Source organism: Lepisosteus oculatus, chromosome 10, assembly GCF_040954835.1.
Source record: "Lepisosteus oculatus isolate fLepOcu1 chromosome 10, fLepOcu1.hap2, whole genome shotgun sequence".
In the NCBI taxonomy this organism is placed as follows: domain Eukaryota; kingdom Metazoa; phylum Chordata; class Actinopteri; order Semionotiformes; family Lepisosteidae; genus Lepisosteus; species Lepisosteus oculatus.
Genome location: NC_090705.1, coordinates 15,988,699 through 16,002,199, shown reverse-complemented (window position 1 = coordinate 16,002,199; position 13,501 = coordinate 15,988,699). Strand labels below are relative to the sequence as shown.

The 13,501-nt window shown below is 39.3% G+C and overlaps 2 protein-coding genes across 3 annotated transcripts in view; one reads left to right on the top strand and one right to left on the bottom strand.

Annotated features, from left to right (window-relative positions):
- The window catches only part of slc66a2 (solute carrier family 66 member 2), a 47,314-nt gene extending 40,730 nt beyond the window's left edge, over nucleotides 1-6,584 (top strand). The window contains exons 6-9 of the transcript XR_011190673.1: nucleotides 2,308-3,296; nucleotides 4,240-4,725; nucleotides 5,516-5,762; nucleotides 6,395-6,584. The gene's annotated coding sequence lies outside the window, so the exon portion shown is untranslated. The remainder of the gene's footprint in view (nucleotides 1-2,307; nucleotides 3,297-4,239; nucleotides 4,726-5,515; nucleotides 5,763-6,394) is intronic.
- kcng2 (potassium voltage-gated channel, subfamily G, member 2) overlaps nucleotides 1,855-13,501 on the bottom strand; it is a 32,088-nt gene continuing 20,441 nt past the window's right edge. For both annotated transcript variants that reach the window (XM_015357634.2, XM_015357635.2), the window contains exon 4: nucleotides 1,855-3,190. In XM_015357634.2, coding sequence (XP_015213120.1) covers nucleotides 2,366-3,190 — 825 coding nt within the window. In that variant the 3' untranslated portion in view covers nucleotides 1,855-2,365. The remainder of the gene's footprint in view (nucleotides 3,191-13,501) is intronic.

Genomic DNA, 13,501 nt, shown 5'->3' with positions numbered 1-13,501 from the left:
GTGATGGAAAGAGTAGAGTGTGGAGAAAAAAAGGAACTGCTCATGATCCAAAGCATACCATCTCATCAGTAAAACACGGCGGAGGCAGTGTCATGGCTTGGGTATGTATGGCTGTCAGTGGAACTGGTCCACTTGTCTTTATTGATGTGACACATAATACTGACTCCTGCTGTTTGAAAACGGTTTGGTCCAGTTTACTCTAAATGTGATGCCAGAGTAATGAGTGGACCATTATCAACTAACACTTCCATTCCTGCCTGAACCAAAACAGCTTTAAGACTGTACTTCATGAAAGCTAAACCCATTTCTGATTTGGCTTGGATACTTTTCCAGTCCACAGAAGGTTAACAGCTGAAATATGACCTATTACTCACATTGCTTCTTTTGAAGGACTGTTTGGCCAGTTAACTTCAAACTTGGTAGATATCTAATCATGCCTTTGTCAATATGGTTTCCTATGAGTTCTTTCATACTATGCTGTAAATACCAGTGCTTACTCACCTGTTCCATAATGTCTATGTCCAGGCTCATCACCCATTTTTTTATGAAGCACATATAAAGAAAAGCACATTACTTTGTTCATCTGTTTTGTATTGAAAGTTACCCTTTGTTCTTATACTTTTGTGTTCATCATTTCTTGTGTTTTACCTGTTGTGGATCCACAATGATTCTCATTTCTGATTATTTCATCCTCTTTGTTCCACCATTTTGTGCTTTGTTACAAACCTTGATGCTCCTCTGCCAAACATGGAATCTTACCTTTCAGGGAAAGCTGGGGACAGAGCTTAGGGTATTTAACCCAGCAGTAAACTGTAGCAATCAGCCTTTGTTTGGACCTGATTGTAAATATAACCTGTCTTTGTATGTTGTTCTATGCCTTGGGTTTTCTTAAACTCATTCAGAACTATTAGTAGTGAGTACCTTGCATAGCTACACTTTTGGGCTGCTTTATGTTGTTTTTCTCTCATGTTTGTAAATCTCTTCCTGCACTGGTATACTTAAGTAAATGGACATTTACTTTGCACTTCACTTATTTTCTGTAGTTTCTGTAACAAACACTTGACTTCAGTACATTAAGGCAGTTTAGTCACAGTAACATTCTAGTGACAATAAAATGGACATATTCTGAAATTATGTCCTTGCATAAACCACAAAGGCTGCCTGACCTTTAAACTGCAAGTAGTTTTCCACTTTTTATTTTTTAATGAATCATACGTAGAACGAGTTATTAAAAGCCAGTAAAGTTACATCACTTAAATTCCTCACATCACCATTTTGAAAATCCTGTTGTCCACTCAATATCCTGCCTCTGGATTTAGGTTTATGTGCTCTAGTCCCTGTAACGTGATCTGCAGGACAAATCTGTGGTCAAAGAGATATCCTTTAACAGAGAAGACGTGGAGTTTTACCGAATTATTCTGCACTTCCCATCCTCTCTGTGGTGTAGTAATTAAGCGACTGCCTCATCAAATGAAACAGAATGGAACTTATAAGCTGTAGCACATGTGGTATGGTGCAATGCAGAAAAGCATGGTGCAGACATTTTGAAAACGGGATAAAGCTGAAAAATAAAGCGTGGATCTATCAGTTCCATGAAATGTTCTCTGTAATGTCAGTTTATTTCCAGTGCCAATATAAAAGTCCTGGCACTTTCTGCAAGAGATGCAATGATGTTGTAGGGACAAGCATGATGCCCCTCTGTGTGATTTTGTGAAAATAAAAATTCTCAAGCTAGATTTGCCACACTGCTGGTAGAAATGCAATAGCAGTTTTTATTCTGCCCATGAATAAAGGTTCTGTTATGCAAAACCTATGTGAAATTTGTAATGTTCAAAAATGATATATTAGGTAGGATAAATTTTATAACATTTATTAAAAATCAGACCAACCTGAGTCTACTAAAGCTAAAAGCATACCATACAGAATCTTAAAATATTCCATTTAGGTAGAATAAGTTCCTCTTTGTGGTTTATTAATACAATTACCAAAGAAACTATTTCTTTTCTTGCACAACAATAGCTTTTTATAAAGCTGTTTAGCAAATCCTTTCCAGTGAAAGGAGACTTGTTTTTGATAGGCGTGATAGCAAAACAGTCAAATAAGTAATAATATTCCTGTGGTAGGGTATTTTAAATTTATAGTTTACAGATCTCCTTCTATTGTATTTAATTTGTAAAAACATTGTGCGGGAAGTTTTACGAAATAAGGTTACTTTTTTAAAAGAAGCACTTTGTCGAATATTTCCTGTGGATGGAAAAAAAAAATCAGTTCATATCTGAAGCGTTGCGTCCTGCCTGTTTCTCACAGCCTTCCAAACTGCCAGTTCAGATTGCTGCAGCTCACCCACCTCCCCCTCGGAGCTCTGTTAGGTCTTTGGCTGCACCCTGCTCTCAGCTGACTTCTGTGACACCACTACTAAGGATTTCCTGTGAACCATAGCCTCCATGATCCCTGGGAAGGAGCTGTCTGTTTCCTGCGAGTCCTCGCTGTTCTGCGACTTGGTGCTGTCCTGGGAATCGTGCTTTTGCCTCGACGCCCTGCTCTGCTCCTCCTTGAGCTCGAGGTAGGAGCGGGAGAAGGTGTGAAAGATGGAGGTGACGGGGAAGGCCATGAGCAGGATGCCGCTCAGGATGCTGCTAAGAGCCACAACCTGGCCGGGGATGCTGCGGGGGACCATGTCCCCGTAGCCCACCGTTGTCATGGAAATGACGGCCCACCAGTAGCAGCCCGGGATGCTGGTGAACTCCTGCTTGGCTCCCATCTCGCTCTCGGCCAAGAAGACCAAAGGGGAAAAGAGGGCCATGGCAACGCACAGAAAGAGCAGGAGGAGGCCGAATTCCCTGGTGCAGCGACGCACCGTGAGGCCCAGCGTCTGCAGGCCCAGAGAGTGCCGGGCCAGCCTCATGACGTAGAGGATTCGGAGGGCCCGTAACACTCGCAGGACGAGGCCCACCTTCTCCAAGTAGCTGTTCCCAGAGCCAACGGGCTTGTTGCCCACAGAGAAGGAGTCCACGATAAGGGTGATGTAGTAGGGCAGGATGGCCATGACGTCAATGATGTTCAGCGGTGTCCTCAGGAACACGCACTTGCTCTGTGTCTGGATGAAGCGCAGCAGGAACTCCAGGGAAAACCAGGCCACACACACTGTCTCCAGCACAAAGATATTATAACACCTCTGGGAGCACTCACCCTGGAATAGAAAGACACCAGAGATTTAAGAGATAAAACTATTAGGGTTAGCTGGACTGCACGACACGAAGAAACCAGAGCACCCTGTGAAAACCCACACAGACACGGTGAGAACATGCAAAAATCAAAGAAGGTGCCCCAGGCTGGAACTGAATTTAGGACCCAAGAGCTATGAGGCAGCACTGCTAACCACCATGTTGTCTACAGATGCTTCATTTTACATTTTTAGCATTTTATACTTTCCTACCTACTTTTCATGTAGGACTCCCTGGTCGCAAATTCGGGCTTAGGTCAAGGGACTGCCCAAGCAGTGGTGTTAAATTGGCTGAGCACCACTGATTGTAGGGTGGGATTAGTGTGCCAGAGCTCTATTGGGTCTTGAAAACAGTGTCCCCTGTGGCCTCCAGGGTACCTTCATGGCATATGGTGCTGACTGGGAGAAATGTGCCTCTCCATAGGGTTCCTCTTGTGATGTGTTAAAAGACAATTGGCTCAAAAGTTGGGCGGGACAGAGGAGTCTGCCTCCACTTCCTCATATTCCCCTTATTCCCCTTGTGCGGTCACAGGGTTTGTAGCTTCCAGCTGAGATGTGAAAGACATGATCGATTGTCGATTTTAAATCTGGTGGGCCTAACTGAACAGGTACATTTCTATATTTATCTTTACAAAAATAAATTAAAAACTATCTATTTTGTGTGACCCTGGATTCCTGCATCTGTGATTCTCACAACACAATTTATAAATGGATAGAATGAATTAAAATAAGATGCCAGAAACCGCAGTTCAGTAACAAATTAAAAATGCACTGAATACTGTAACACAGGGTTCTCCATTAATCCACTCCATTGCAGTCCATTAAAGAAACCATCACTTTAGCTGCGGCATTGATTTTGCTTACCATCAATTAAATAATTAAGGCTGAAGAGCCCTGCATAAGGCACTAAAAACATTTTTTCCCCCCCCATCATACAGAAATTTCCTGTAACTTCAATTTTCATTTGCTCCTATGGATGTGTGCTGTGCCTTTTTCCATTGTTATTTCTGCTTCAGATATCATCAGCCTTGCCAGCTCTGCCTGTTAAAAATAGCTTCTAAGAACAAGCCTAAGCACGGACCACAGGGGAGGCCGAAGAGTGTTGTGCACCAAGAGAAGTGAAAAGACTCTTGCAGGTTTTTATGTGGCAAAGCTCCAATACGTTCCACACTTCCCTTTCCGAGTCCATCACGTATGTCAGCTTTGTGCAATGTCCTGTCCCTGGAAGAGTCCCTGTCGGCTCAAAAACCTTGTTTTGAGGGAATTGATCAGGCAATTATTTTCACAGGTCGATTCAAAGAATCGAATCAAATGGTATTCAGCTGGAAAGCTAATCATCTCAATGATGTCACTTGCGATCTGAAAAATAATGAAGTAAAGAACAAGTACATTTCTAGCAAAAAAAAACTACTGTAGCCTGTCTTAATCCAGGGACACTTCTGGTCATAATACAATTCTCCACTACTTCAAGATTTCAGAAACAGCCCAGACCCACCAGGAAAGTAAGTTTCAGTTTTATAAAATTACATATAGTATCTTATTTTTTATTGTGTTTCAAGGAAAGCTCCACAGATAGGAGCTCACAAAAATATTCTGACTTTCCTGTCGACCCCTTTAGATATTCTGTGTATCCGATATTTTTTCTGTATATATTACTCAAAATAGGAGAATAGAGAATTGTTACTTAAGTTTATTCACAACATACCTCTCCTTTGTTTTGCCTTTTACATTAGGCTCTACAGTAGCTAATCAATACCTCTATCGGTATTAAGAATGACCACGAGTGTCTTTATCAGATGATGTTCTGTGTTTCAAAAGAGTGTCAAGGAGTGTGAGATATTAAGATTTCTTCCTGAATAGTAGATAAATTAGTCAGTCAAACAGATCCCTGAGAGTCCTAACAGTAGAATAAAGCACATAAGTGTATAGTTGATATTGATAGATTTCCCCAACCCATTACTCAGTTTTCTGGAAGCATTTGTCACAGTTTGGAACGGATATGATAAAGCAACATATAGTAAAAGTTCACCTAAACCTATTACTGAGCTGCATCTGCAGATATTCCTCGTCATATTTCAAGTCCTTCATTTCATGGTATCTTCTGCCTATTTCACCTAGTTTTTCTCTCCCTGGAATCTGCTTTTTGTTTCCGGTTTAAACTATGTCTCATTATGAACTGTTATGCATGTACGTAAAGTCAATTGCACAAATGGTTATGTTTACAGTATATGGTTAAAATGATTGTCATGTCATGTCATTTACCACACTGCTTTATACCATACGGTGTCGCAGGAACCCAGAGCCTACCCGGCAAGCAACGAGCGCAAGGCAGTATACACCCTGGACAGGGTGCCAGTCCATCACAGGGCCAGTGCAAGCCAATCACACATGGGGACAATTCGAAGGCCACGGTAAAGGCCAAGGGGAGAAATTTGTCCCGGACACCTGGATAATTCTCTACTCTTATCGAGAAATGCCCGGGGATCTTTAATGACCACTGAGAGCCAGGACCTCGGTTTAACGTCTCACCCGAAAGACGGTAAAATGATTGTATATTTTGTTGAATCATGCTGCGTAGGGTTTATGAAGAAATTATGACCGTGTTTTTTCATCTCATTCAAGTAGAATGTCACAGTTGGATGCAATGGTGCTATGTATCCTGTGATGCTGAGGTCTAAAAAAACATCACAACTCTCAGGATATGGTGAAAACTATTAAGAGGCTTACAAGTAGCCTTAAAGTATCTAATTTCTCCTACCATAATTTTCAAAACTATTCACTGCCAATATTTGAAAACCTCTAAAACGATTCATCCACTAAACACCCCCACCACTAACAAAGTATACAGCTGTATATTTAAACTTAAAGCATCTCCTACTTGTTCAGGTCTAACGAATTACAGTATATTTAAACACAAAGCTCTCCCTTCTGGTTTGGTCCAGCCAATTATGGCACATTTAAACATAGTTCAGGTCACAACAGTTACAGATTCACTTCTTACTACAGAAACCTGAAGCAGTGGGGAAGTCTGTTGCACCAACAACCTGAAAAACTCACTGCTGATCAGGATATCCCTAGTAAGACAAAATGTCCAATATTTATAATGGATAGGGGTTTGTGTTGATGTAAAGTGTGTATATCTGCCGATTGTGTCCCTTCTCCTGTTTCCAGGCACCTTGGCTGCTGCTGATGGATCACGTAACAAGGACATGGAAGTCAGAATTCCAGAGAGGAAATGTTTGTGCATGTCTTGTTCGTCAGTTCTTCATCATCACTTACCCTTTCATGCTCTTTAACTTGCATATTTTTCCATCCTTTACATTTCCTAAATAACAAATACTTCCACATTTTCAAACCTAAAGGTTTATGTGATAATTTAAATATGTCTTCAGCAGTAATGATGGTCTCTTGACCATAAGAAGGAATAAGAAGGAAGAATCTTATTCTACGTCTCCAGTAATTCCTTCCACTCTCCTGAAGACAAGTTCTAATTACCCATGATTTATTCTAATATTTCACAAAGAATGATTGAACACAGCCATAAATTCATAAATTATATATTGTATGAAAAAAGCAAATCATGAGAATTAACTTGTGGCTTCTGAAAGTAATTGCTGATGTCCCCTCATTTTTCATTGAACTTTCATTTTATAAACTTTATTAAATGAAAGCCGTTTTTCACCCCAGATCTGCAGAAACTAATCCTACTGTCACTAATTCATAAATTCTTTAATTTACTTTTGGCATGCTGCAATATCTGCAAATCCCTTGTATAATTAATTTTCCACAGCTGCAAATAGGCTCATAAATATTTGAAGATATAATTACAACTGCTTACTTCTCTATTAAGTGAAAAGTGCCACTGGGAGAGTAATGGTCACAGTGCAGTCAATAGATGTGTGTAACCCCACTCAATACTATGACCTGACTGGGGTTCCACAGAAAAAACTGTATTTAATGCTTCCTTTCCATCTGACAGCATAGAGTTAATCTTGGATTGTTCCTTTGCCAATGTTTTAATCATATATCCATATTGAAGAACTTCAGATTTTCAGGCCTCTTCATTTCCCTCCACATTTGCAGCACATAAGAAAGGTTGCGCACAGAGCCATTCACAAAGCTGAGGGATACAAAATTCCCATCAGCTGATTCCCGGGAGATCTCACAGAGACAGTTTTAACACAGACCACTCCCCAGTCTTCTATTTTATTTAAAGCAATGTCTCCCATTTTCTGTCCTAAACTTACCGAATCATTGCTGTAAGGTACAAATTTGTACAAATGCTTATAAAGTGCATTTGCAATTGTTATATTGCGTAGTGTTTATGAAGGAGTTATGACTGAGTTTTGAATACCTACAGTAACTCATTATTTGTACACTAATGTCTGGTTGCTCTCCTTTCACTGTCCTTTTACTGTATGAAGCATTGGCACCGATGAGTGCATTTCAAACCACAATGAAAGTAAAATGTACACAGTAACGTGTAAAACCTCCAATTTACATCACAACATAGAATACATTTCCAGGTACTGTATGCACATGCATATTCCGCATTTCAGAACGAGGCAGCAAAACTTCAGATGACGTCAAGTGACCCTATTTCATTGTAAACAAGCAGTCTTGTGAATACATCTTTTATGCTAATAGAAATGTTGTTCTCAACTTCAAGATGGTTTTAGCCAACAAATACAAATTACTTGTTAACTCTACATGAAGATCACGTTGGAACATTTCTGCAGAGAAATGTCTGCTGCACAACATGTACTTGCACATCGCATTACATTAGTCATTATAGTGACTAGTGAGCAGGAAGGGCTTCGCACAATTTCTTGCTCTCGCCCGTGTTGAGACTAGTATATTGCAACAAAATGGAGACCATATAGTCCTTTCACAAAGTTCATGATTTTGTGCTTAAGTTGGAATTTGTTATACTTTGTTATACCATCCATTAATTTATTTTATTACCGAGATTTAGTATCTGGTTTGAGAAACTGGGACTGTAGTTCCCTTTTAAATGATACTATACATATTATTGTACTAATACTGTAATTTAGTTTAATGTATTTTTGGTATTTGGTATTTTTTTTATTTTACAGGGACAAATCATTTCCTGAGACAAAAGCAGTGAAACATCTATTATTAAAGAAGTTATAACTACATGTCTGACTTCAGTTAATATTTGTGCCGTTAATCTACGTCTCCAGTAATCCAGTAAGGGTCACTTACTACCCGATTATCGACATTGTACTGATGATTGATGTTCTTTGTGTATTATTTCCTATAAGGGGTTTGCATATAAGGGGAGTTTACACCCTGTATACTGAAGTGTTGCCATTTTTTCAAGATTACTGGTGTCTAAACCTCATTTGAATTTTTCTCATCTTTTTTATATTCAGTTCTTTGTATATGGAAAAAACAAACTCGTAAATCTGTCAACGACCCAGACCATGAATTATAAAGGTTAGAAAAAATGTTCTTTTCTGCTGTTAAATGAATAGTTTCATATTCATGACCTTTTGTAACAAGAAAAAAGAAGCAGGACTTTGATGGTTAAAATGGAAGAAAAAGCCAAGGTAATTTATATGAAAACCAAAGTATCAGGAGAGTGGCAGAAACAAGCCTTTCACTATTCAGAAGTGCTCTGTTAGAGACATCAAAGGCTGTTTCTGAGTTTCAGTTTTAAAATGAATTTCTTTCATAAAAGACAGCAGGCAATGGTACATTTCTCAAACCATCCATTAACTATGAGGGAGCATATTCTAAACCTTTCAACTAAAGAGGTTTCTCAATCCATTCTTATTCCTGTTAAGACATGGCTATTAGTCTTATTTACTAATGACTTCGTGAAAGGTAGATTATAAAGGTTAAAACAGAAATGAACTATTTAAAATCCTGTATAAGGAATGAGTTGCTCAGTTCATTCGTTTAATATCATTCAAAGCAGCACACTGCAGAAAGCTAGAAATACAGTAAACAAATGGCACTGCAAAACCAAACCACGATGTTTGCAATGGTTTTTCAATGAGAGATATTTACCTGATGTTAAAAGTGGTAAAGAGCTTTTTTGTTTAATCTCTGGAAAGTATTTTTTTTCCCAGTAAATGAGATGACATTTCTTACACGGAATGTTTTCAGTATACTTTGCACTTTTGGAATGTAATTTGGATTTGAATGAAAAGAAAGTTCATTCCCGCGCTCATACTTACCCAAAAAAGAAAAAAAAAATCACTTTGTGCGATGCTAGACTTAAAGAATTTAACAAAGAATGAAAACCTTTCCATTTAAGTGCAGGAGTAGGCTCTGATTACACTCACAGCTTTCTTGCATAAACCACAGTAGTATCATACTGTACAAAGCTTTTGCAATTTTTGAAAAATTGCATTTTGTCATGGATGTTAGAAAAGCCTGAATACGATGTTAATTTTAAGAATAAATTGGAATTAAATGAATAAATTTCAATACATTTCCAAAAGGAAAGGAGAAACAACAACAATATGACCATTTTAAATTCATCGAGTTATAAAAGAAGGGTCAAACCCTGATGTTGCTCACGTAAGCCTGCCTACGGATAAATATCAGACTTCTTGCTGACTCTCTGGCATGTTTCATTTTCACATCCCTCTCTTCATCCCCAACCCATCTTTCTGCCAGCAGCAGCTCCCCAGCTCATCCTTCATTAAAGGGGGGAGGGGGGTCCGACACCCCCATTCTTACAGAGAATGTCATTCTGCTCAGTCAGGTGAGTCAGCCTAATAAGGCTCACTAGGCGAACCGTGCTTCTTCTCTGGCTTAATTATGGGTTTGACCAAACTACTGAAATATAATTGGAGAGTCAAAATGGGAAAGATTAAGTGCCTGAAAGGAAAACGTAAGAGGATTCCTGTGCTCTAACCACATGTCACATCTGGACACTAAACACAAGACAAGTTCAGAAACGTGTAAGAGTCCATACTGGGGAAAAAGTCATGAAAGCACTGGAGGGTGAACAGCAGCGCATGTGTCCGTGGCATTAATCCCAACGCGATGAGGTTGAAATGAAATAGCAACATGCTGGACACACAGCGAGCCGAGTGGCTCAAGGCTGGATAAGGGAAAGTCCAAACTCGGTGACCTAAATCCACGTGAAAGATCGGTTACAGATCGGTTTGACAAAAGATTGATCTTCAAACATTCCACATTGTCAATGGCTGATTGTCTAGATTCACCAAAACATCATACACATTTGCAGAACTCTTAATTACACAGCATGGCAGCAGGGTGAAAATGACGTACTGCACAATTATATAACATCTGTCTATATGTACAGTATATAATTTAATATGTACTGTATACTCAGAAGTGGGGAGTGTTGAAATCAAGTGTAAATAACACTTTCTCATAAATACTGTAAAATACTTTCATTAAGGTTAATCGGTGCCACTGTACAGACTTAGTACAGATAGATATGAAGTGATCTGAAGAGAAAAACAAGTCAAAGTTGCACACAATGGAAGGCCTTGTGGTGAATTTTAAAGACTGAGCTGTGAATAGTGTTCCTTTTACACTCTTCACTGGTCACTGGATCCATTCCTGACATAACTGATACGGAGCTCTGGATGCTGGGGTCCCTAATGCTAATAAACATGGGGGAAATAAATATTCAAGACTGACACGGAAATGAGTGCTTGATGGCCGTGATCAGCTGTCCATTCCTCCTGCCAACAGTCAGAGCGAGAGAACAGCCGAACAATGTTACCGATGTGTTCAATACTGTCACTGCAGGTTTGGATTGATTGTGAACAGCTGTTCAGTTTAACACGTTCACTGTGCACGGGTATTGAACAGCACTTTCTTATCTCAGCTAAGATGTAATGTTGTACGTACAGTTTTTGTCCTGTAAACATCTCAACGAGCAGCTCTGAAATGTTATCGTGAATTGGCGTTGGCAACAGTGATTACTGATCTCAGCGTGTCTTGATTTCTACTTGTTAGAGACTACAGACTTCTACATCAGTGTTCCCTGTTGCTGGGACATTTGAGTAAATTATTTCAGTAGTGGTTCATCATTTTTGACCCATTCTGAAATATCCCAGAAATGTTTATCCAGGCGTTAAATGTTGTATTAGGAAAGGATTTAAGAATGGTCCAGAATTACTTTGAAAATGCAGTTCAAATGTTATTTTTGTATGTTTACGATACCACAATATCACAAACTACATATCATGTAAGTAAGGCACTGTAAAAAAAGTGTTTTATATATATATATTTTAAAACTACAGACATTGAATTGTGGGTGAATCTGAATTAGTGATGCAACCAAATGGACATCTGTTTAAAAACTGTCCATCCTTTCACCCATTTTCTAACTATTTCTTCCAATTTAGGATTGCGGGGGAGGCAGAGCCCATCCTGGTAAGTAACGGGCTCAAGCCGAGGTACAACTTAGATGGGGTGCCAGTCCATCTTAGGGCAGACACAGACATAAACAACAGAGTCACACAGGAATAAATACACAGTCACAGAAGCCAGTTAACCTCGTAGTAGTTTTTCGACTGTGGAAGGAAACCAGAGTATCAGGAGGAAACCCACGCAAATACGGGCAGAGAACGTATAAACTCCACATAGACGGCACCCCAAGTCTGAAACTGAACCCAGGGCCCCAGTGCTGTGCAGCAGCAGTGTTAACACTATGACAGCCACCATACCACCCATTTATAAACTGCCACTAATACACAAGCAGACTGTGTATGTTTGACCTGCAAATGGACAGAATTGAATGAGATAACATTTTGATAAATATTGATACATTTTGAGTATAGTTGTAAAGGCAGATGATGCACCACAGGACGGACAGGAGTTGGATAACTGGATTTATGAATGATTACATATTACTTAATTCTTTTTATTATGCAGCAGGGACCTCCCGTACGGTTTTACTCTCAATGTCCACACCAACCAGACATTCATTTAAATAAAAGCCCAGTGCCAATTTCTAATGCCTTGATAATGTTTGATAATTGAATTGAAAAATAAAAACACCAAAGAGAAATAGTTCATAGCCCTTAAGTATGATTGTTGAAGTACATCTTGTTGAACAGACAAATTGTGTTGTGAAATGTGTTTATCCATTCACTTTATCCACTCTAAAGTTCAGAGATCACACCAGTGTTATAAGGGAACTGCATCACTATTTTTATATTTTGGGGTTAGAAAGAATCAGCATTGATTATAAAAGTACACAGTTACATGTAAAACCTCCAATTTACATCACAAAATAGATTACATGTCATGGATGTCATGTCATGTTCTGCAATTCAGAAGATGGCACCAAAACTTCTGGTGACATGTTGAGGCCTAATTACATTGTAAACAAACAGGCTTGTGAATACATCTCTTTTAATCCAATAGAAATATTGCTCTAGATTTTGAGACCGTTTCGCTGACTAATACTACTTGTTAACTCTGCATGCAGATCTTGTTGGAACATTTCTGCAGTGAAATGTCTGCTGCACAACCTGTACTTGTTCGCTTGTACATTACATTACATTAGTCATTCCAGTGACTAGTGAGCTGGAAGGGCCACATCACGTTGCAATGTGTGGAAACTCGAATGCAAGTTTACAAACTTACATTCGAGTACTTTTACAGTACTCACAGTGCTTTTAGAAGCTTCATGATTTTGTGCTTAATTTGAAATCTGTCAAATTTTGTATACTATCAATGAATTTATTTTGTTACGGAGATTTAATAACCGGTCTGAGAAATTAGGACTATAGTTCCCCTTTAAGGACACGGGTGAGTTTAGGAAAGGCTTGAAGCTGCATAACTGTGCATTAGCCATCTTTCCTGCAGTTCTCATGCATGGATTCCCTGTTGCCTTGAAAATGTCATCTCCTCAACTGTGAGCGCAGAGAGTGAACCACATGCCCTGGCTGGAAACAGGAGTGTTTCTCCTCACAATTCATTCCCATTCTGTCACATAAAACACATCTGGGCTGTACAGTGTAGTAATCCGTGAGGCTGAGTTTTCTTTAGTATTAGAGGAGACAGCCGAGTACTTCACCTCAAACCATTTTGACACGTCTGTGTAAGCCCCCAACCGAGAAAAGGTCTTGATCTACACTGTAGACTCTGGCTGATGCAGTCACCATTTTGTAAGCACACTGCTTTGTACATCTGGTACTTTGCTGTAAAATGACTTTGGAATCACCTATACTTTTTTAGTGTACACACCCCCTGATGGACACCAGGAGTGGGAGGTAGATTTCTGCCATGCCTGTCCTTTTGGCTTTAAAATCA